The following is a 22,594-nucleotide window of genomic DNA, read 5'->3' as shown; positions in this document are numbered from 1 at the left end:
TGGTAACCAGGTCAGTTGTCTAATCAAAGCTAAATCAGACTTCTTTATACATGCCACCATGTGACTGTAGACCCCTTCTGGTTTGCTCTATAGCCGATCACATGTTCTCCTCCCAAACAATATCTGGTGTATCCCCATCTGGTGTGGAGATTAATGTGAAATCCTGTGTTCAGATTTTGCTTCCTTCCAGACATGAGAGAGCATAATAGCACACAGAGCAATCAGGCTGGGAACAAAAGGAGTCACCAGCCTGCTCAAGAGCATAGTAAAATGACCCCACCAGGCAAAACACAGCTTAGCAGCCATGTACAGTAGACCACAACCAGCTTGATAAAGACTTTTTTTTTGCTGCCTGCCTGCCTGGCAGTTGCACCAAATCTAGGGGGTGGAGGTGTCTTCTGCACCCTCAATATTTGTTTGAAGGGGGCTCAGCCCCCCCAATACTGAGGAGTCCAGTGCAACATCACAGAAAGTGCAGTGGCCTGCACAGCATTGGGAGACGTGTGTGACATCACATGTTACGCGCATGACATCACACATACACGCCCCGTGCCCCCTCAATCTTGAAGGCAACCCGGTGCCACTGCTGTCTGGGATGTAGTTATGAAGGATTGTCAAGTAACTGGAATGACACGCTACATGGCTGGAGGGCTACCTTCAGGACCAATGGTGGGTCACAGTTCTGTAGGCCTGCTACAAAGCCGGAGCATCAGTGAAGAGGTCAGAGGGTTGCAAAATAAATTTACAGCCTCAGATCACTTTGTGGAAGACAGAATGACTCCTGAGAATCACAACGTTTGCCAATCTAAATACCTGGTTTAATGCAGAGCTGGAAATATTTTTTTGGTCAAAAACTAAAAAGCCAACGGGGGGGGGGGGTGCAGTAATGTAATATACAAGCACGTTGTTTCAAACAAAGATCTGGCTGGCATAACTGCACACACATTAAAAGGCATTAAAGGAAAAAGCAGCAGCTTGATGTGGGAAATTCCAAATATTAAAACAATCAGCCTTTGTTCATAATTAGTTCCATATGTGCACTGCAAATTGAGTCAGTGCATGCGTGTGAGAGGGAAGGAGGAAGGGAGGGGAAAGCCAAGCCGGAAAGGATGGAAATGGCTTCAGCATGACTGATTCATATAGATTCATTTAAAAGTCTTGGTATAAGGTTACGTTGTTGGCCTTGAAAATGAAAACAGAGATTTCTTGATTTATTTTTTTAAAAAATCTACCTCCTATGACAACTGCCTTCCTTTTTGAAGCACAGCATTCAGGGGCAGATGTTGCTTGCTTCTACATTGTCTGACCTAAGGCGACTTCACAGCATGGAACATAATTTTTTCCCCCTGGATTCACATAATTGTATGTTCACAGGTGGAACAGGGAGCAAGACTGTGATTATTCTCTCTTTTTCTGGGACAATGGAGGAACTTTCCCCCACTAACATGACAATAACTCTGATCTAGCTTGAAAACTGCAAATATAATGAATGAGGGGGAGCCGGGGAGCCTGTTCATTCCCAAGACTAGTCCCTTCCCCAGTTCCATACAAGTCATGGAATAAGTTAAATCAGCCAGACTGCATTGCAAGTTGCTTCTGGTCCACTCAATTTCACTCTTAAATGAAATTCATTCATTTATTTTTAAGAGCAATATGAGCACAACCAGGGCTTTTTTCCAGCCAGAACTCTCAGATAAGTGCCATTGCCATTCTAAGAGAATGAGGGAGGCATTCGTGGTGAGTTCTGGTACCTCTTTTTCTAGAAAAAATAGCACTGAGTGCAACCATTCTTTGACATAAGTGCAGCTCTAAAGCACTCTGGTCAAGGGATCATGGTGGAGAGAAAAAAACTGTGTTTCTCATGCTGACATTAACCACTAGGCACCTGTGACAGCTGCATAAAACTCTAAACATCTGCTCATATTAAGTTTTAACAATGCCGACTATTTTAAATGAATGGATGTGCTTCAGCACAGTGAATTAAACTTAATTTTGAAACCCTTTTTTGTCTTTAACTGAAAACAAGGGTCTCCGGATCCCAGCTCTACCACTAAAATGAGGCAACCCCCCTTCTGTAGACCCCAAATAACTCCCACAGGTTATCTTACAGTTTTTGCGTTTATCTATCCAAGATAAAACTTGGATACTCACGCAGAAGTTGAACAAACAAGAAAGGATTGATTATACAGAGTAAAGTTGGTAAAACAAATGATTTGTTGGGAGATGAAGTTCTTTCAGGGAACAGTTAATAAATCTAGCGGGTGTTTCAGGCTTCTAAACAAGGTAGTAAACATGGAGCTTCTTTTCAACTTCAGCAGCTTATTTTCAGTTAATACTCTTCAGTTCAATGTTACAGGTTTCCAGCCTAGATGGTCGATGCTCAGCTTCTCTCCCGTTATTTCACTTCAGTTCCTTCACTTAGTGGTTTGTGTAGGTGTTTCAGCTTAACACTTTGGCTCCTAAAGAAGGGGGGACTTTCCGTCAGTTTCCCAACCTTTCCTCACTCCCACTCCTGAGCTACTTCCATCCCAGGGGATCCAGGGGATCCCCACGCCCCTCTTAGCTGGTCTGGGAGCTTCTCTGTCTAGAGCAGGCATAGGCAAATTTAGCAGCCCTCCAGATGTTTTGGGACTATAATTCCCACCATCCCTGTCCACTGGTCCTGTTAGCTAGGGATCATGGGAGTTGTAGTCCCAAAACATCTGGAGGGCCGAGTTTGCCTATGCCTGGTCTAGAGGATCCCTCCCCTCCTGACTGACATGAGATCCAAGGAGACTTTATCCTCACAGACTCTACTTCTCCTTGTTCAAACTCAGCCTTCCCTTTCCTCCTGTCTGAATACTCTCCCAAGATACTACACTCGGTCTTTGTATCTAAGCTCAGAGACTCCTTTCTCTAGCTGTGGATATTCTGCTCCTCAGAGTGGATGTTCCACACACAGGCCAGAACCAACTCTGCAATTCCCCCTCCTGTTCTTTCCCTTAGATTATCGGCTTCTTTCTGCTTTTATTCTCCCTGGCTCCACCCCCTTCTGACTAGGCTGTCTTGGCAGCCAATCAGAGAGATTGGCTCTCTGGTGGAATTCTGTGGCACTACTTGTACAATGAATGGACCCCAGCAGAAAGTGTCACTCAGAATAGTATATTGGAAGGTGGCCCTCCTGAACCCCACCAAGCCTACTGAGGTCCCCTCAACCCAGTAGATCCAAATGGATTTCGAAGTGCCTTGATTTCTTAAGACATGGCAGCTATAATTCATTCCTATACAGTGGTACCTTGGTATCGAATGGCTTGGCTCCCGAAGAACTGAACACCACAAACCTGGAAGTAAGTGTTCCGGTTTGTGAATGTTTTTTCAGAAGTAGAACGTCTGACGCGGCTTCTGCTTGAGTGCAGGAAGCTCCTGCAGCCAATCGGAAGTTGCACCTTGGTTTTCGAATGGTTTCAGCAGTTGAACGGACTCCTGGAACAGATTAAGTTCGAGAACCAAGGTACCACCGTACTGTGGGAACACTGGATTGGGAACTGAACTGAATGATAATAACTGCAAGAAGCACTTTATTTAAAATAAAATAAATATGCCCTGAAAGTTAATGATTTGGAAAGCTGAGCCCTCAAACAGAAGCTATGTTGCAAAGGTTCTGTTTGTGTGAAACAACTGCTGCCTCTCCTCTTGGGATGAAAAGTTTAAGGCTGGAGATGGACAAAAGCTCTTGCTATAATAGAGAAATCTGTTGCATCTATTGTTGCTTCAGTGTACAGACACATTTCCTTTGCCCCACATTTCTTTTGTCTCTGCCCTAAATGATTTTGCATTTTTGACTGAAAATTCCTGACCTGACAATGGGCAAGAGTGCTTCTCTTACTCCACCTATAGCTGTCTGGAAAAGCAATTGCTTGTCTCAATCCAGAATGGAGTTTGGGTGTAGCCCTTCCCTTCTTGGCAGATTGGAGAGGAAGAAATTCAAAGGGATGTGAACGATCACTTCTAATTCACCTTTTCTATTCAATTTCAAAAGCAAGGGGGACAACAGACTTACAGAGTAACACAACTTTGGACTAATAGACAGAGAAAAGCCTGTCTCTCATATTCATTTGCATTGTCCATCACCCACCCACCCATGTGCAGACCTGCCAGTTGCAGTCTATTCATCCAAATGGTGCCACTATAGCACTCTCCAAGAACCACAGATTCCATGCCTGCAGTGCAGGGTAAATGCATGCCCAGCAATAAATGAAAGTTTTCTTGTATGTTTTTTAAACAGCCTCTTGACCTAGACAAGAGTAACTGTGATTGCCAGGCTACCTGGCTGCTGCCTGGTCTGCTTGCTCTTTACTCTTTGCTCTATCACCTTCTCAGAACTTTTGCTAACTGTACCTCTAATTGCTGAAAGCATGAATTTTTGCTTGCTGTAATTCATTAGCATTGGTTGAGAAAGACCTGAAGTGTGGAGTTTCATATAAACAGCTGCTTGCAGGAAGTCATTTGTATGGGCAATAATGACTTTTATTAGTCCTGGAAAACCCATCAATGAGACAGAGTATATTTCAGTGTCATTTACAGACTCATTCCCATTAACAATTTATGCATCTACAGTCCATTTCTCTCTCTTTCTTCTAAGAACTCAAAGCAGCGAACACTTCAGAGGCCTGGTGCCCAAATGCTCATTGCCATCTAGCTCCATGTGACTATAGGAAACCCTCTTCTCTTGGAGCTTGCAGCATATCCAGGCTTTGATGTATTCTGGAAGTTAATTAAAGAATAACATTGGATGCAGGACTAGGAAAGTCAGTGTCCCTGTTGTTGCAGCGAATAGACAGGTAAATCTTTAGTTCTAGGTTTGCATTGTGACAGAGGGAAAATTGTTGTTAGTTCAAAAAATTTGATTGAATGGGTGGAACTCATAGGCCATGCTTGATAGTAATTGTGTGAGGGGAGAACAAGTGAACAGGGCTCAGAATTGACCAGTGCATCATCCCTGGGGAACCATATGCCTTAATTTCTTGGGGGCTTGTTCATTCATACTTCCCAAAAGGAAGTACTGTGGTAATGCCCAGGAGAGCCAGAATTATTCGCTCTGAGAGGCACCAAGGAGTCTGTGATCCATCCATCTGAGTGTGGAGGCAGAGATGCCTCTTCAGGGTTCAGCGGATGAGATGCAAGCTCGGGTGCCACTGAATTCATATGAGAAGTGTTGGGGTTGGAGTCATCTCTCCTCCTTGGGGCTTCTGCTGTAAGAGGACTCTGCACCTGAGGATTCCTGGCCCAAGACAAGTGAATTCCTCAGTATGGGACCATTATTTCAGTCCCTATCCAGACGCTTGGGAACCAGGCAGAATCATTTTGGAGATGTGGTCCACGGCCTGCCAGGGTGGCTATTTCTACAATAAAACTTCTGGTTGAATTTAATATCTTGAAAGATTGGACCTAATTGGGAACTGAAGGGATGCTGCCTCCTGTTCTCATAGAATCATAGCATCATAGAGTTGGAAGAGACCCCAAGGGCCATCGAGTCCAACCCCCTGCCAAGCAGGAAACACCATCAGAGCACTCCTGACATATGGTTGTCAAGCCTCTGCTTAAAGACCTCCAAAGAAGGAGACTCCACCACACTCCTCGGCAGCAAATTCCACTGTCGAACAGCTCTTACTGTCAGGAAGTTCTTCCTAATGTTTAGGTGGAATCTTTTTTCTTGTAGTTTGGAACCATTGCTCCGTGTCCGCTTCTCTGGAGCAGCAGAAAACAACTTTTCTCCCTCCTCTATGTGACATCCTTTTATATATTTGAACATGGCTATCATATCACCCCTTAACCTCCTCTTCTCCAGGCCCAGCTCCCTTAGCCGTTCCTCATAAGGCATCGTTTCCAGGCCTTTGACCATTTTGGTTGCCCTCCTCTGGACACGTTCCAGTTTGTCCGTGTCCTTTCCATCACTCTGAATAGTAATAATTCCCAAAGTTTACAAATCAGCTGTTTTCCCAGTAGATTTTATTGTTAGCAGCCTTGGGCATTTTTCATGTAAAGATGGATATAAATGTAACTAACATGCTAAGGGCAAGATTCAGACTAGCAGTCCCACTAGTGGGAGCCCATGCAAGAGCCTCTGCATGTGCAGCAGACCTCCGCTCCCCTCCTTCCCTTCCTGTGCTCCATGCGCTGCTGGAATTGTCTCAATGGGGTTTGGGGGGAACCCCCAGAAAGATGTGCAGGAGGAAGCAGGGCTGAAGGAAGGATTGTCACAGTGCTGCTTTGAATTCCTTCACAAAGAAAATGATGCCGAGTTGCATGCATCATATGTAACAGGAGAAATAACTGGGAGTTAACTTTTCCTTCTGTTTCACTCATATGCTGAATTTTGTAAATGCGCCACATCTGATGAATTTTTTGAATCTGTTTAACCATGATCTAAAGGAAGCTAGACTTTGATCACTCCTCAGTGCTTGTGCTTCAGTGAATGTGATTAAATGAATCTGACACGTGGGAGCCTATTTACAGGAAATATTTGTCAAAGTATCATTGCATGGGGTTTTCTCCCATCATAAATTATTTTATCAGAATTAGAGAGCCTTGCAAAATTCCTGTAATTTTTTGGCATGTGTAGTTTCACTTGCTCAGTCCTGGTCTCTCTACAAGCATCACTAGAACAGAAAAATAAATTGCAGTTTATGGTGTGCCCCCAAAACCTCTTATCATTCCACAATCTCCTTAAATATTTATGAGACACCCTTAAGTTTGTTCACTATATAGATATATAAATAAAAGAGTGAATGCTGTCAGTGCAGAAAATAGTTTGGATTTTCTATTTTCCCACATGCCTCTGAGGAGCAGCCATTAATCAGAGAGGGAAGTTGTTTGACACAGCTGCCTTTGAGACATGCTGCTCTGATATCACCAGGGGAACAGGGAAGTGTCCTTTGGCCTGGAACACTTACATAAACAAAAAGGATTCTGTAGCGGATATAATTTCTCATGTCATGATCAGCTCTTAGGGCTGCAGGAAATGGATCTCACTCTGGCACTTGTATTAGCTCAGTATTTTAGGCTACTGCCTCATATATGTTTTTGCAAAGGCCATATCCTGAAAGCTACTGGACAAAATGCCGGTAGCAGAGCAAAGGGGCTAAAGGTTGCCACCGCCCACTAACCTTGCTGCTGCCGCTCAGCACCAACAATTTCCAGCACAGAGAAAGGGGCCAAAAGCCCCCAGTCTTCTATTTTGTGTCCATTTAGTGCAATTCCTCTTCACAATTCTGTTAGCCACTATGAGCAGACTAGGAAGGTCCACCTGGTGCCAACTTTGTCATTCTTCTGGTGATAGGCAAATATTTTTATTATTATTATTCCTGTGCATTAGGGAGCACCAAAGATTGGATGTTTTACATTTTGTTGTGTTGTTGTAAATGACTTCAGGGCTTTTTGTTTTTGGAAGCTAAACAAAAATCCAATAAACCGAACCTAGTGGAAAGGAATATTAAATAAATATGGACTTAAAATCTTGTTTAACTTGACCTCATTGCATCAAAACGTTAATGCTTAGCCTTAACATGGAGCTTTAGCATACTCAAAGCATGTCAGCTGCACCATCTCTGTATCCTTACAACAATCCTGTAAGGTAGGTCATTATAATCACATATGGCAGATGCAAAGTCAACAGATCAACGCCTTCTGCTTCCTGCATCCCACCCACCAGCTCAAGCTTAAATAGTTGAATCCAGGGATCTTAAGGCTGGAGAACACACATTTTAGGACTTGATTTGGGTACAACCTTTCACAGCCCAAGCCTGGCTCTGACCTTTTTAAGCATGAGAGACCAGCCAGGAATCTGTGAGCTTACTCTTAGCACAGTTCAACCCAGATGAGCTCACCCCTCTTGCAGAGAAATAAAAAAATATTGGTTATTTCACAGAAGCCAAGGGTATCCGTTAGGCTATTACATTATGTATGATTTGTGACTGTACAAAGTACCAACTAGCTCCCCTTTGTTCCATTAGCAAGTCCCAGCAGCTCTGCCAAACTGAGCAATCTATTGCTTCCCATATAGGTTAATGGATCACTTTACATTTTGATAATGTCTTATATTACTGCATGTTTCATTAAGACTGATGTCATGTTCTCAACACCAATGATCAGTTGGGGCTGCGAGGATGCTTAGCAATTACAGCAGGTAAGAAGGCACATTGGATTCTTCCATGCTTTCTAGAAAAGTCCATTATCACCTCTTCTTTTTTTGCAATCCCTTTCTACTCAGGAATGTAAATTTTGGTAATCTGTACTAATAGATTGTGTTTAGTGAAGCAACAATGCAAATTCAGGAATTGTTACACCAACAAAAAACAACAACAAAGAACAAATATTATCCACACTACTGATTTTTGGTGCTGTCTACATACCTCCAACTGAAATGCCAGAGATTTTCTCAGACAGTTCTGGTTATCCTCAGTGGATGTTACTAGAAAACTGCTGAAGTGCTGTCTTTGTCTTCCAGATCAGAGCTGTGTTCAACAGTGCATTTTAATTTTGTTTAGGGACAGATTAATTCCAGGGCTGGCATCAGCACCTGTGTCAGCCGGCTTGATCTAGACATCCTTTTAATTTTCCACAGTGCTCTTGGCCTACAGTTGCTCTGGCTTCCCTTATTCTTTTGAATCTAGCAAGCGGCTTTCAAAGAAGTCAAACACTAGACAAGTTGTGTAGCTCTGGCAGTACTTCATTTCCCAAATTCAGCATTTAAAAGCCCTGCAAGCCAACTAACATTCTTTTCAGAGTTCAAAGGACCCCCACCCCATTTTAACGCTTTAGCCCATCTATGAGTCTTTGGCTGTGGTTTGACCACTCCTGCTCAATTCTCTGTTCAACAAGCTCTGAGGACAGCTAAGTGAGGACAACTAATTATGTGGTGCTGCGTCTGATGCTTCCCTTTTTATCTCATTTCACAGAAGCCACAAAGCCTTCTAGTGTCCTTTCGGAATAAAAGGGAGGAAAGGGCCAATAGGGCAACCGCTGCTTTGGAGATAGCATGGTGCCAATGCTGTAACAAGAACATTATGTCCTCAGAGAAAGCTGCTGATAATGTGAGAATGGCAAAAGGAAAAAAAGCGGAGGGAAGCATAACCATACAAATTGTTGGTGGCGGCAGCAGGGCGGGGGCAGTACTAGAACTATCACAGGACATCTCCATACTTGGATCCAGCTGCAGAAAGTCAACTTGCCCTGCACATGGCTACTCAAAACACAACTTCATGGGTATACCTCCATGTCACAAGTTGCTTGTGGGAAAGCAGCTTGCCACAATGTTCCTCTTTTCTCACTCTTTGTGGGACAGAAACAGCTAAGGTGGTTTGGAGAGCCATTTCGCATGCACAAGACTTGCTACATACACCTTCCGTCACACAACTGTGCTTTAATCAGCTTCTTCCATGCAGCAGATCACACATGTTAATGAAAGCCACAGGGGCAAAACCAGGCTTTATTTCCCCCGGGGTCAAAGACAGAGTTTAGCACACACCCTGCTCATCTGCGCACAGACACACAGCTCACAACATTTGTTCGTAAAGGGCATCAAAGTAGACAATATATTATTTGAATTCAATGCTTTATTTTTAAACAATATTTTAATTGATTCCCAGCATAATTTACCCAACAAAATATCCAGCGTAACTTATAACAAGTAAAGTATGCATTTTTTATGGTCTTAGGAGGGAGTGCCTCAGGGTTCCATCCTCTCGCCCATGCTTTTTAACATCTATATGAAGCTGCTGGGAGAGATCATTAGGGGGTTTGGGCTGAGTGTTCATCAGTATGCAGATGATACCCAGCTCTATCTCTCTTTTAAATCAGAACCTGTGAGGACAGTGAAGGTCCAGTGTGAGTGTCTGAGGCTGTTGGATGGATGGCGGCTAACAGATTGAGGTTGAATCCTGACAAGACAGAAGTACTGTTCTTGGGGGACAGGGGGCGGGCAGGTGGGGGGGACTCCCTAGTCCTGAATGGGGTAACTGTACCCCTGAAGGACCAGGTGCACAGCCTGGGAGTAATTTTGGACTCACAGCTGTCCATGGAGGAGCAGGTCAATTCTGTGTCCAGGGCAGCTGTCTGCCAGCTCCATCTAGTACGCAGGATGAGACCCTCCCTGCCCGCAGAATGTCTTGCCAGAGTGGTCCATGCTCTGGTTATCTCCGGCTTGGACTACCGTAATACGCTCTACGTGGGGCTACCTTTGAAGGTGACTCGGAAACTGCAATTAATCCAGAATGTGGCAGCTAGACTGGTGACTGGGAGTGGCGGCCAAGACCATATAACACCGGTCCTGAGAGACCTACATTGGTTCCCAGCACATTTCTGAGCACAATTCAAAGTGTTGGTGCGGAGCTTTAAAGCTCTAAATAGTCTCAGCCCAGTAGACCTGAAGGAGCATCTCCACCCCCATTGCTCGGCCCAGACACTGAGGTCCAGCGCTGAGGGCCTTCTGGCGGTTCCCTCACTGTGAGAAGTGAGGTTACAGGGAACCAGGCAGAGGGCCTTCTCGGTAGTGGCGCCCGCCCTGTGGAACGCCCTCCCATCAGATGTCAAGGAAATAAGCAACTATCTTACTTTTAAAAGACATCTGAAGGCAGACCTGTTTAGGGAAGTTTTTAATGTTTAATGCTGTATTGTGTTTTTAATATTCGGTTGGGAGCTGCCCAGAGTGGGCGGGGTGTAAATATTATATTATATTATATTATATTATATTATATTATATTATATTATATTATATTATATTATAATTTATATCAACTTATAGCATTATGATTATTTGCCGCAGGTAACTGTGAGATAAATAAACTACTGTTATATATTAAAGGCTGGATCCAAATTAACTAAAGACATGGGGGCGGGGGCGGGAATAAGAACACAAAAGAATAATATATATGTTGCACCAGCAAGCTAATACCATAAAGCTTCACGCCAGCCAGATATTCCTGTTGACCTCAGACGTTAAGTTGCTTCCATTATTACCATTGGCATACTGTATAAAATCCCACCACACGGCACAAAAATCCAAAGGCTGTGCCTTGCCCCGAATGCAAAGCTTTGTAGAAGCAATAATCACCTAACATACAGGAACACTAAGCCCAGGATTTCTCTCTCACACAGTTGCGAAACCAGACCAAGGAGCCCTCCTTCTGCTTCCTGGGGAAAGGGGAAGGAGGACCGCTCACCTAGGAGCAGGAAGGCTGGGTGTGCAAGCCAACGCCCGAAGCCCAGACAAGCTGGGAGCCTCAATGGCACCCCTTGGAGGCTTCAGCCAGGGCAAAAACCCTGGCTAGTCCTCTGCTAGCTATGGAAATAATAATTAATGCTGAAAAAGGCCTTGCATGTCCTTGATTGAGAGTTTCACTCCCCACTCTTGATATTTAAGGCCTGTAGGATTATTAATTTTTGCTCAAATATTCTTTATTTATATCACAATCTTCACCTTATACCAAATACCAGTTGTCTTCCGTTTTTATAAACCTAGGCTCCCCTGCTGCCACATTGGACTAAATATATCCACATTTCTTAGTTCTCTTCTCACTCCTTTATCTCCTTTTGCCCCTCTCACTCTTGCTCTCTTTCTCAACTTAAAGTTTCAAAACAGAAAATGGCAGCAACCTTCTTTTGCTGAGGGTGCAACCTCACAGGGATTAATGGTGACGGAACAAAGACTAGCCCCTCGTACCTGAACCCACCCAGGCCAATCCCGAAACTCTTAGAGGCAGTATTTCTCAAGGAAAGAGCTCTTCCAGCTTTACAATATATTATTCTTTAACTAGAAACAAATGGAATAAAGTTTGAGGTGTCATTTCCACTCACCATATATGATCAGCCATTGGGGATAGTGCCTATAACTTGTTGGCTCTCTTATGTTGTGCCAGAGTTTTATCAAGTATGTGATCAATCAGGCTTCTGGAGCTTTCCGGATTCTGCAGCTGAATCTTATTTACATTTATGCAATCTCATTATCATTGTTGCTCAGTGTAAATCCATCCATATGATTTACGTTCTTGTAAACAAAAATGTCTAGTGTGCAGCCCCCTCTAGGACTGCTGGGATATTAAGGCCCCAGAATTCTATTTTACAATGATTTGCAAGCATGTGCCCCAGACCTGGAACAAAGGAGGACACAAGAGCATTGAATATGACAATGCATCATCTCACTTTTAAAGCAATAACACTGACACAGATCAAGATGAATGGGAAGGAAGGTTCTGGGGGACAATTCCCAGGTGAGTCCTGTTACCTGAAACAATATTCACCAGCAGTTCATTTCAGTTGAATGGCCAGATGCTAATCTGAATATTAGTTTTCATGCTGATGGCAAAATACTTAGTAATCTACTAATGACCTTAAATGAAAATACACTTTGCATTCCCCTGTTGCTTCATACTGAATTTAGTGTTAGCTGCTGCTTAAAAATAAAAAAATAAAAATGTACGTTTGCATACACAAAGGGATGAAGCAATATGGGCCCCTATTGTGTGTCCTTTGCAAAAGAACACACAGAGACATCACAAGCAGGGACTGACAACAAAATATACTCAAGGTGATACAATGCAGGCAGAATGTGTTTTAAAGGATCATATTGGCAAAATGAGAATGGAGACTGGGAGAGAGAGAAAGGGGTTGTGGCTGAAAAAGCCCTAGGGGCCAGTGGCATCAGGTGGCTGGTGGGCTGCAGACCTGTTAAAAGACCTGGTAATTGGGAGCCAGACCAGGAGATATTCTGTTAATCCTTGTTCTTCCACAGCAGGGGGCCCAGCTAAACTGAGAGCAGCTTCGCAGAGCTGGCTGACTTGCCTGCCATGCAATAGCTGGTGATGGTGCTTTGGTCTCTTGGGTCCAATTTAGAACCATAGAGTTGGAAGGGATCCCCAAGGGTCATCTAGTCTGACACCCTGCAAGGCAGGAATCTCAGCAAAAGCATCCCTGGCAGATGGTCATCCAACCTCTGCTTAAAAACCTCCAAGGACTGAGGGAGACCGTTCCAACTGAAGCGCAGGCAAAGCATGGCTAGGTCAGGCGCAGCACACCACACCACTGGCCATGGGCTCCATGATTATTAAGAAGAGACCCTTATAAGGATACAGATCTCTCCAGAGTATTAACTCTAAAAGGTTGGCAGAAGCTGGGACAGAGCAATGGGAGCTCACTCCGTGGCGCGGATTCGAACCACTGACCTTCCAATCAGCAGGCCCAAGAGGCTCAGTGGTTTAGACCACAGCACCACCCATGTCCCAATGATTTGGCTGAAAGATCCTTGGGATGCAGTTGCTTTTCTTGAGGACCTGGTGCTGAATTAGCCTCCCTTATCCTCTGCTTGCACGTAAGTAAAATAAATATCACAATATAGCATACATCTCCAGAGCACTCCTACAGAGGAAACTACCGGTAAATCATGCAGTACTTACTCTCCCTTAAACATCTTACCACTTAGGAAAGCAGGAAATGCTTACCAAATATTTACTAAGTTCCTATTAGGTATATATAATTCTATATACACATTAATTGCAACATAACACATCACATATGGCTCTCAGAGCAGAATAAAGACTCATTGCTTGGACAGGCACAGGGCAGATGGGAACTAGAAAACAGCAAGTTCAATGGATATGCAATCCCATTTTAGAGATGTTTTAGGACTATGGGAACTTCAAAGGGTAGATGGAGCTCTCCTATTCCAAAAGGTCCATTAATATCAGTGGAAGAAGCAGAACTCTGTGTGTACATTTCATTCATTGCACAGTTTTGGTCCCCTCCCCCCATTCAAATTAATATTTGAGCATCTGCATATGTGCCTCAAAGCACAAGCACCTGTTGCTGTGCTCATGGAGGCTCCTCTTCCCACTGCCCAAAGTTGCCATTACAGCATGTGTGCTCCAATATGAACCTCCTTATATGCTTATTTCATGGACTGGGGCCTTCCTCTGAAGGCTCAGAAGTCAGTTACAAGGAGCAGCATACTTTTCCTGCAGTTATTCCTTTGAGCACCTGCGGTCTCTGCCTAAGGAGACGGCTTCTCTCCTGGCATACGGGGGCAGAGAAAGCATTTCTAGTCCGCAAAGTCTTCCAGAGAAGGTAGAATAGCTGCTGTTTCTGCCACAGGACATATGTGTGTGCTTGCTTTAACTGGTTTTGTGGTTGAACAGTGAGTCTGAGTATTTGTTTTAATAGGGATGTCTCAACAGATTGCACACTTTCATGACATTTTATTGTTTGATTGACTGAATGGTGGAGAACAAAGAATGATTCGACAAACCTGAGAGCTCCTTGGAAGGGGTGGAAGAGAGGTTAGCGATTGCCAGTCATTGTGCATGTGGTGCAACAACCCTTAGACTAGGCATTTTGCCTGTGTGTGCTTATTTATACATACCATTTGCGGATTACATTTGCGCAAGAAAATATGAACTCACTGCAACACATCAGTAAAAGTAATAATAAATACATTTGGCATCAGTGATCACATGGAGCTGGTGTGGAGCAGCTCCCTACCCAATTGGGCATATCATCTATGCAACATGAACAAGTTAAGCATCAGATCATCATCTTCCCTCAAATTGTTTGTCTTTCTACAAAGTCTTCAGCTTAACACCTTAATTCTCATCCCCAAATGAAACAAAGCCTCAGGACAGGTAAGTGCTTCGGTCCATTTGTTAACTCGCTCCTCTCCCCACTGCTTAGGGCTCTTGCCCCTGCCTCTTGCCCCCTTGTCACCCCCCCCATGGCAAAACTTAGATTGCAAGCTCGTTTGGCAGATGCTTTTCATTTTCATTTTCAAAATTCTGTAGGGCACAGTGCACACGAACAACAGTAAATGTGCAAATAAAGAAATAAAGAAAGAAATCTTGTTGCCTGCAAGCCCTGTCTCAAGTGGTCAGCCTCACAGATTTCAAAAGAGGTAACAGAACTGACTCTGTATATTCCCTGCTGCTTCCTTGAAAGTTACAGGGCAAGCCTAGCAAGCAACAGGCTCCATGTGGACACTGGACCACACACTGTTTTCTGGATAATAGCAAAGAGGGCGAAGCAGAAAAAGTGACAGAGTACAAAACTCTGGAAAGCCACTTGGAGGATGTGTGGAAGAAGTTGGGCTTGAAGAGGGATTTGCAGATGGCCAAAGATCAAAACAGAGCAAGTGAAGCTGCTGCACAAAGGGGTGGCATCAGAGACTGGAAGAAGGATATTATTTGATAGACAGGAGGAAAGGCCTGTGAAGGGAGGTGAGTTATGATATACGGTTTGACACAAGAATGAGTAGAGCCTTGTAGGTAAGGAACAGAAGCCACTGTAGAAGACAGCAGGGAAAAGACTGCAACTGAAACATGTGAGGTGATAAAATCACTTGTAATACAAGCAAGTTATTGTTTTTTTAACGTTTAAAAATATATACTTGAAGGAGTCTAGACTAGTTTCTGATTCCAAACACCTAGGAATAAATCTAAATTACCTCTTTTGATTTCAGACATAGTGATCTCAAATAAAGTCTGGTTTAAACAAAAATGAAAAAGCCATGTATAGAAAGAGAGGGGGGGAGATAGTAGATAAAATTTATATCCCCCCCCCTTCCTCCCAAAGGAGCCCAGGGCAGCAAACAACAAGAGATAAAACAATTAAAACATCTTTAAAACATCTTAAAACAAATTCTAATACAGATGCAGACTGGGAAAGAGCTAAACTTAAAAGGCTTCTTGAAATATACATCTCAACATATCCGGGGCATTTTCCCTCTCTTTCTTTCCAACAAGCCACAACATATTTCTCAATGCTAGAGGCAAGGATGAAGCAAGTTTACTAGATGTCTCAAGCACCCCACCCCTCAATCAAATCAAACACATTTTACATCAAAGGACACCTCTTTTAAGTCTCTTCAATAACCCTAAGCTTGAGAAAATCGCAGTTCACAGAAGTGAAAGAACGTAATAATAGTTCTATACTAACAGAGGAAAGCCACCACAATGCTATTTATCTTGCAAAGCCGGCTGGATCTCAACTGGTTGTAACACTATCAGTGTAGCTTTCAATAAGGTTTGCTACTACAGTATATTAGAGTAATTTTTCGCAGTTGTGTATGCATCACTGAAATTAAACAATTGTACTCTGCAAAATTAATGCAAAGCATATCTTGCCTCCCCTTCACGCTCTGCTAGTTCACATATTTCTGATGAAAGCACAACAACAACAACAACAACAACAACAAAAACACTATTTCTTCATAGACATATGTTGCTGGACACGCAGCTTGTCAAGGACTTTAAAAGGGTTCCTACTACATGCCAAATTCTCCTGCTTTTAAAATGATCAGCATATTACTTTGGAACTGAAAACCAGGCTTTACTTACAAACACATCCATTAGCAGATGCTCCAACGTGGCTTCAATGTCTTCTAGCTTGGCAGCTAAAGTCATCATGAAGGCAACTGCTAGCTCAGATCCAGCAACCTGAAGAATCCCACCAATTCGCAGTTGGTCCAGTGGACCAGCTCCCTGAACTGTACACAGCTTGTCCGTTTACACAACAAGACTTTCCCTGTTCATCACCTAAACCTCGCAGTGTTGACTGGAGGATGACTATTACTCCATCTAGAAGGGAAGGCACAAACTGGAGGCAAAGACTACTGCCTTTCTCCTCAAATAACTGCACAGTCTGAGGAATTGCCTGGCATTTGGGAAACCACAACAGAGGGAGCTTTCGTGAGATAAATTCTCATGCACACAGGGGCATTGGAGAGAGGAAGTACAATAAAGTGCCTTTAACTGTGACTGATATTTATAGGAGGACAAGATTTTTTTTTACACCATTCCATTTCTCTGTTCATTTCTGACCTTTCAACAAATGGCTCAACACACTGGAGTCTATTGAAATATAGGGGCAGCAGGTCTCTCAGAGGCTGCCTGTGACCAACGCCAGGCCAGTTCACACAGCCACCCCCATCAATAGCTCTTTGTCAAAGGCCTATCAGACTCTGCACTGTCTGCTGTGGACAGAAGAGAGCACAGACATGAAAGAAACAGGGAACCAAAGTTGTGCTGGGACATTAAATTTTTCCTAGAAATATTTTTAGCTCCTGTTGCTGCTTGAGAAAAAATAATGTAAAGGACAAAGTTAAAGGGGAGAAACACGGAGGGGGGGGGCAGTTGCCTCTTCCCCTTCTGCAACATCTAGTTCATATCTCAAATGTAATTTGAGTCTGCGCTTCTCCACGCTCAGTACCAAAAATGTGGAGCAGGGAGCAAGGAAAGGCACAATATAATGATGATGTGGCGTTCTGATGTACTGCACATAATGATCTTCTGAGATGCTCTGGATCATCAACATGGTCATCAACATGTTGAAGGGTCATCAACATGGGGCTACTACTGTATTTGCGGGAGACCTGAATTCTTTAGAACATGCAATTTTCAAGCCCAGAGCAACATGATGAGTTTGGTAGAGGGAAGCATAACTTCAGGAACTCAAGGTGGCATGAGAAGCCTGGGGCCAACAACCAACATTTAAATTCATGTTATTCTCACCAGCTATCTATGATTACTGTACTTGCTCAAGGTGCAGCCCCAACCATTGTGTGTGTGTGTCTGCCTTGAGATTTTCTGTGGAAAAAATACAGGCAGGATATAGACATAATAAATAATAAATGCTTAAGATATATATAAAAAATGGCAAGTGTGTTATTTCAGCCCGTATGTCAAATACAAAAGGTATACTTGACATGTAGTTCTTTTGCTCTGCAAGTCCCAAAGTACTTCACAACTTAAAGACAATTATACTGTGCCCTGTCTGACGTCCACGAAAATCAATTTGAGCTTTTCCACTTATATCAGTGGGGGATTCACACTGTATTGCATCTGGAGGAAAAATAATGTGGGAAAATTTCTGGACTTGTTCCAACAGCCTGCACAGCACCAGGCTAGGAAGGAAAAAACAGGAAAGGAACTCCTTATCCTCTGATACCCAGTTCATCACTTTTACCTGCCGAATGGTGCTGACTCCCAGATTTTATGTTTTTGCAGAATCTTGGGGTTGGGGTATAGATCAGTGGTGGGGTGCATGCTTTGTATGCTTAAAATGTCCAATTTTAATCCCAAGCATCTCCAGGTAAAATGACCTCAGGTAGATTATCAGGGAAAAGTCTCCAGCCATGGTGGCCAATGCCCGTTAGGTCGAAAGCAGAGAGACCAACAGTAGGTGGAGTCAGAGTCAATGACAGGCAGAGCCAACTAATTCTAGGATTATCCCAGCCTCTTTCCTGCTGAGTTCTACAAAGGACAACACCGAGACTTACAACCTTAGACTGGCTGTAAGAAAGAAGACATGCAGGTGGGGGCTGAGTGAGGGAAGACTGAGGTTGGTGGGTCAGTGACCCATCTGCCTCAATGGATCAGCCTCCACTGGCTTCTACCCAAGCAAGGAACTACCAATCTGAGTAGAAAAAACTGGGTGAAATCAACCAAGGATCTTGGGGACAATCCATAGTTCAGTGGTAGAGTGGATGCTTTCCCTCACTGTGAGAAGCAAAGTTACAGGGATCCAGGCAGAGGGCCTTCTCGGTAGTGGCACCCGCCCTGTGGAACGCACTCCCACCAGATGTCAAGGAAATAAACTACTACGTGACTATTAGAAAACATCTGAAGGCAGCCCTGTTTAGGGAAGTTTTTAATGTTTGATGTTTTATTGTGTGTTTAATATTCTGTTGGAATGGAAGCCGCCCAGAGTGGCGGGGGAGGCCCAGCCATTTCAACAGATCTAACCCACTCTATTTATTTGGCTTAAGAACAACAATAAGGAAGCAACATAAACCAATGAATTGGAACAGAGGTTGGACAAACAAATGCTCTGGGTGATTATAAAGACAGGTAATCCTTGCAGTAGAGAGAGCTCAGTGGGATGTGAGGCTGTAAATTCTGTCTACGTGTTCTTGATTGCAGTTGATATTGCCTTTTCAACCATCCACCACAGTTGGTGGTCAGGGAGCGATGGGTGACTTTTACTAGACAACAGTATGACAGTCCATTTAGAGCACGCAGTGATGGATTGCTTCAACAGTAATGAAGGGAGAACAAGACATTTCTCTGACAGACACGCTCATGGATAGTTCCTCATGTAAGGCGATAGATTAGCTTCTCCACAAAAAACCTTTTAGCACAGCAACAAGCTTGAAGATTCACAGCCTATTCAGCCTTGAATGTGGAAGCAGGAATATCGCCACTAGGATGACCATTTAATTTCAAAAATTCTGATGCTCTAGAAGGACCCAGCAGCAGAGTAAAAACTTGTTAGGAGCCTAGCAGGGCAGAAATTTATGAGTGGTGGGCGGAGCCTGGCAGTGGTTGCCAGCTATGGGCAGAATCAGAAAGAATTTGAAATTAACCAGCTTCTCAGAAACCAGAACTGGCTATCTGATAAAGCACTGATTTGTTGTTACCCCTAATATGTATGGCACTTTACAAAAAATTGGTGAGTTTTGGATTGAAGTAGTATCAGCTAAAGATGGTTGGCATATTGTGGCCCCAGCAATGGTGGTGAGCAGATGAAGTCTGTTTGCCATGACATCTACCAGTAAACAAATGGGAGCATGGGGAAAAGCTTTGTCTTAGGGTCAGACTAGACAAGATGCTGTGAGTTCCATGATAGGGTCTTCCACAGGTTTTTGTTTGTTTTTAAAAGCAACCAGGGAGGATAACGAGGCATGGGTAGAGGGATTGACTCTTTCTCTTACACCAAGGAGAGTGAAACCTGTGGTCCTCCAGTTTATATTGGACCCCCAACTCCCATAATCCTTGGCCACTGGCCTTAGACAATTTCCCCAACTTTAACAAACCCTCCAAAACTCCTATTTGTCCCACTTACAACCCAGAGTCTAATTTGGCCTTCAATTTAGTCATTAGTCATCAGCCCAATTTTTTTTTACTCTACATTCCCACCACGTGATAGAAAGTGCATTCCTTCTCTTTACATTTTCAACAATTATTTAATACTATTCTATACATTTTTGCCATTTTTGCCCGTGTAATATACCATCTATACATCATTTTCATGTAATTCTCTTTCAACAATATGCAATCCGTGAATTTCAAATTCACTTTCCACAGTTTTCCCCAATCTTCAAATTGTATATTATGCCCCAAATCTTGTGCCCATTTGATCATTACTGATTTGACTTCTTCATCTTTGGTTTCCCATTCTAATAATATATTATAAAGGTAAAGGGTAAAGGGACCCCTGACCATTAGGTCCAGTCACAGACGACTCTGGGCTCATCTCGCTTTACTGGCCGAGGGAGCCGGCGTACAGTTTCCGGGTCATGTGGCCAGCAGGACTAAGCCGCTTCTGGCGAATCAGAGCAGCACACGGAAATGCCGTTTACCTTCCCGCTGGAGCGGTACCTATTTATCTACTTGCACTTCGACGTGCTTTTGAACTGCTAGGTTGGCAGGAGCTGGGACCGAGCAACGGGAGCTCACCCCGTCATGTGGATTCGAACAGCTGACCTTCTGATCGGCAGGCCCTAAACTCTGTGGTTTAACCCACAGCACCACCCGCATTCTGACAAATAATATATTATACGCTTCCTTTAATAATTTAGCATTATCCTCTAAAATTTCCTTTTGGAATTTGGAGATTGTGTAGCTAAATCCTTTCTTATTATCTTCCTTGAAGATCTCATTTAATTGTCTATGATGCAGCCAACTCTGAACATGTTCCTTTAAAAGAGATATCTTCTAAGCAAACATACCCAACCCTGCATATGCCAAAAGGAGACCACACACTAAAAGCATTGGACAGGATACCTAGAATAGGTTTGCCTGCACGAACAGTGATAACAGTTAATGGCTAGTAGCTATCACCCAGTGGGCACCCATTGAGTGGAGGCTCATAGAAACAAATTGAATATATTTAGCAAGGAAAAATAGCTTTTGTTTTATTTGCCCTGGGCATGAAAGAAACCGGGGGGGGGGAGGGGTTTGCTGGCAGTATTGGTTGGGGTTTTTATTTATTTACTTATAAAAAAATAGACTGCACTTTCATAAGAATAAAGCAAAGAGGTACACAGCACACAACACTGCAATGGAATAATAAGAACACAAAAAAGAGCAAAATGTTACTTGTTCCTTCATACCCAGCTTGTATATTTATATTACTTTAATTACTGTAATCCTTTAATGTGTGTTTTGTGATATATGTACTTCTATTGATTATTTTGTAAACCTCCCTCAAATCTCAATGGATGGTGTGTGGTTTAAAAATGCAGTAAGCAGCAGCAGCAGCAGAAAACTGCTCTTACAAAAGCACCTTGAGATGGAAACTGGCACTCCAAAGAGACGTCCCCAGAACTTTCCTTCACTCGGAGATACGCAGAGCAAAAGACAAGGTTTTCACTCATGAATGGTTCGCATACATTTTATTTCTAACTGCCTGTGCATATACATTATTTAACACAAGAGAGCTAGATATAGGATCAAAGTTCCTTTTGTTATGCATGTGAAATACTGTCTGGAATAAGTCATATATTTGCTCACCTGCAGATGGATTTTACTCTGGCTAGAGAGACAAAAATGAGACATTTCATTGCAATAATAAATTTTATAAAGCATACAAGCGCTTCCTTGTAATATTTAATGCACAATGGAGAGTTGATAAATACGTTACAGCCCTGTCTCCATAGGACCGTTGATAGAATGGCACTGTATTTGATTCAGGGAGGCACTGAGAGACTCACGGTCTCTTTAACCCTATTATAATTCCACTGGCCAACCCATGTCATCTCAGGACTTTAGACTGATGATTTGATTTGACAGAATTGGTCAAACAGACAGGCTCTCTTTCCCTCCTTCTATTCAAATGGAATGAATTTCAAGATTTCAGCAACCAACGAACAGTGAAAATTGTGTCGTGAGCAGAGAGGAAAGGAAAGCCTCAACCCAACATATAATGACCTCATTCATTTGGTGTGCCCCCCCTCCTTGAGCCACCTGCCATGTTGGTCTGCTCCACTAGTCAAGGAGCCTCAAGAAGTGTCTGTTTGCAAACGCTTCGAAGAGGTCAGATGCACGTATTCTGTGTCCCCAATTATAACATTACAAAAAACTGAGAGGAATGGGAGCTCATTAAAGCTTTTCATTGAACTCCATGGAAACATTCACCATATGGAGGTTGTGACAGGCTTCAGTACAGGAGGGGAATATTTGCCACACACAAAAAAGCACTGGCTGCTTCTCATCACTTTTCAGATTCCGACATTAAGGAGGCCATGAGCTGATCATTGAGAGGTGATCCAAAGCTTGGACCATCTGCTGCTGGGGTGCAGTGACTGCAGATGTGGGTTCAAATCTCCAGACTCCCATCTACATAAGACACTCCTTGCTCACCCAAAAAGGGTGTCAGGGGATGTTTTACAAATAAAAGGTACAGCCAAATCAAAAGATACACCACAAGGGGGGCTTCTGTTTTAGCTCCAAGGAATATTTTGCTGTTTTGCCATCCACTGTGACATACTTAAAAGCTAGCTCCAAAAATTTCTGAGCCTATGGTGTTAGAGAAGAAGAAGAAGAACTGGAATAGCAGTATATATCTCCAACAGAAA

At 43.3% G+C, this 22,594-nt stretch overlaps 1 protein-coding gene across 4 annotated transcripts in view; it reads right to left on the bottom strand.

Moving 5' to 3' along the window:
• The window catches only part of FRMD4A (FERM domain containing 4A), a 434,031-nt gene that overhangs the window by 268,142 nt on the left and 143,295 nt on the right, over positions 1-22,594 (bottom strand). Inside the window, exon 1 of one of the 4 annotated variants that reach the window (XM_081879083.1) lies at positions 16,356-16,720. The exons of the other annotated variants lie outside the window; for them this stretch is intronic. Coding sequence (XP_081735209.1) covers positions 16,356-16,424 — 69 coding nt within the window. The 5' untranslated portion in view covers positions 16,425-16,720. Of the gene's footprint in view, positions 1-16,355; positions 16,721-22,594 lie in introns of those variants that run through there. 4 annotated transcript variants of the gene reach the window in all.

The sequence above is a fragment of the Podarcis erhardii genome (assembly GCF_964252035.2).
Source record: "Podarcis erhardii genome assembly, chromosome: 10".
NCBI classification, from domain to species: Eukaryota; Metazoa; Chordata; class Lepidosauria; order Squamata; family Lacertidae; genus Podarcis; species Podarcis erhardii.
This window is presented reverse-complemented; position numbering and strand designations above follow the sequence as displayed.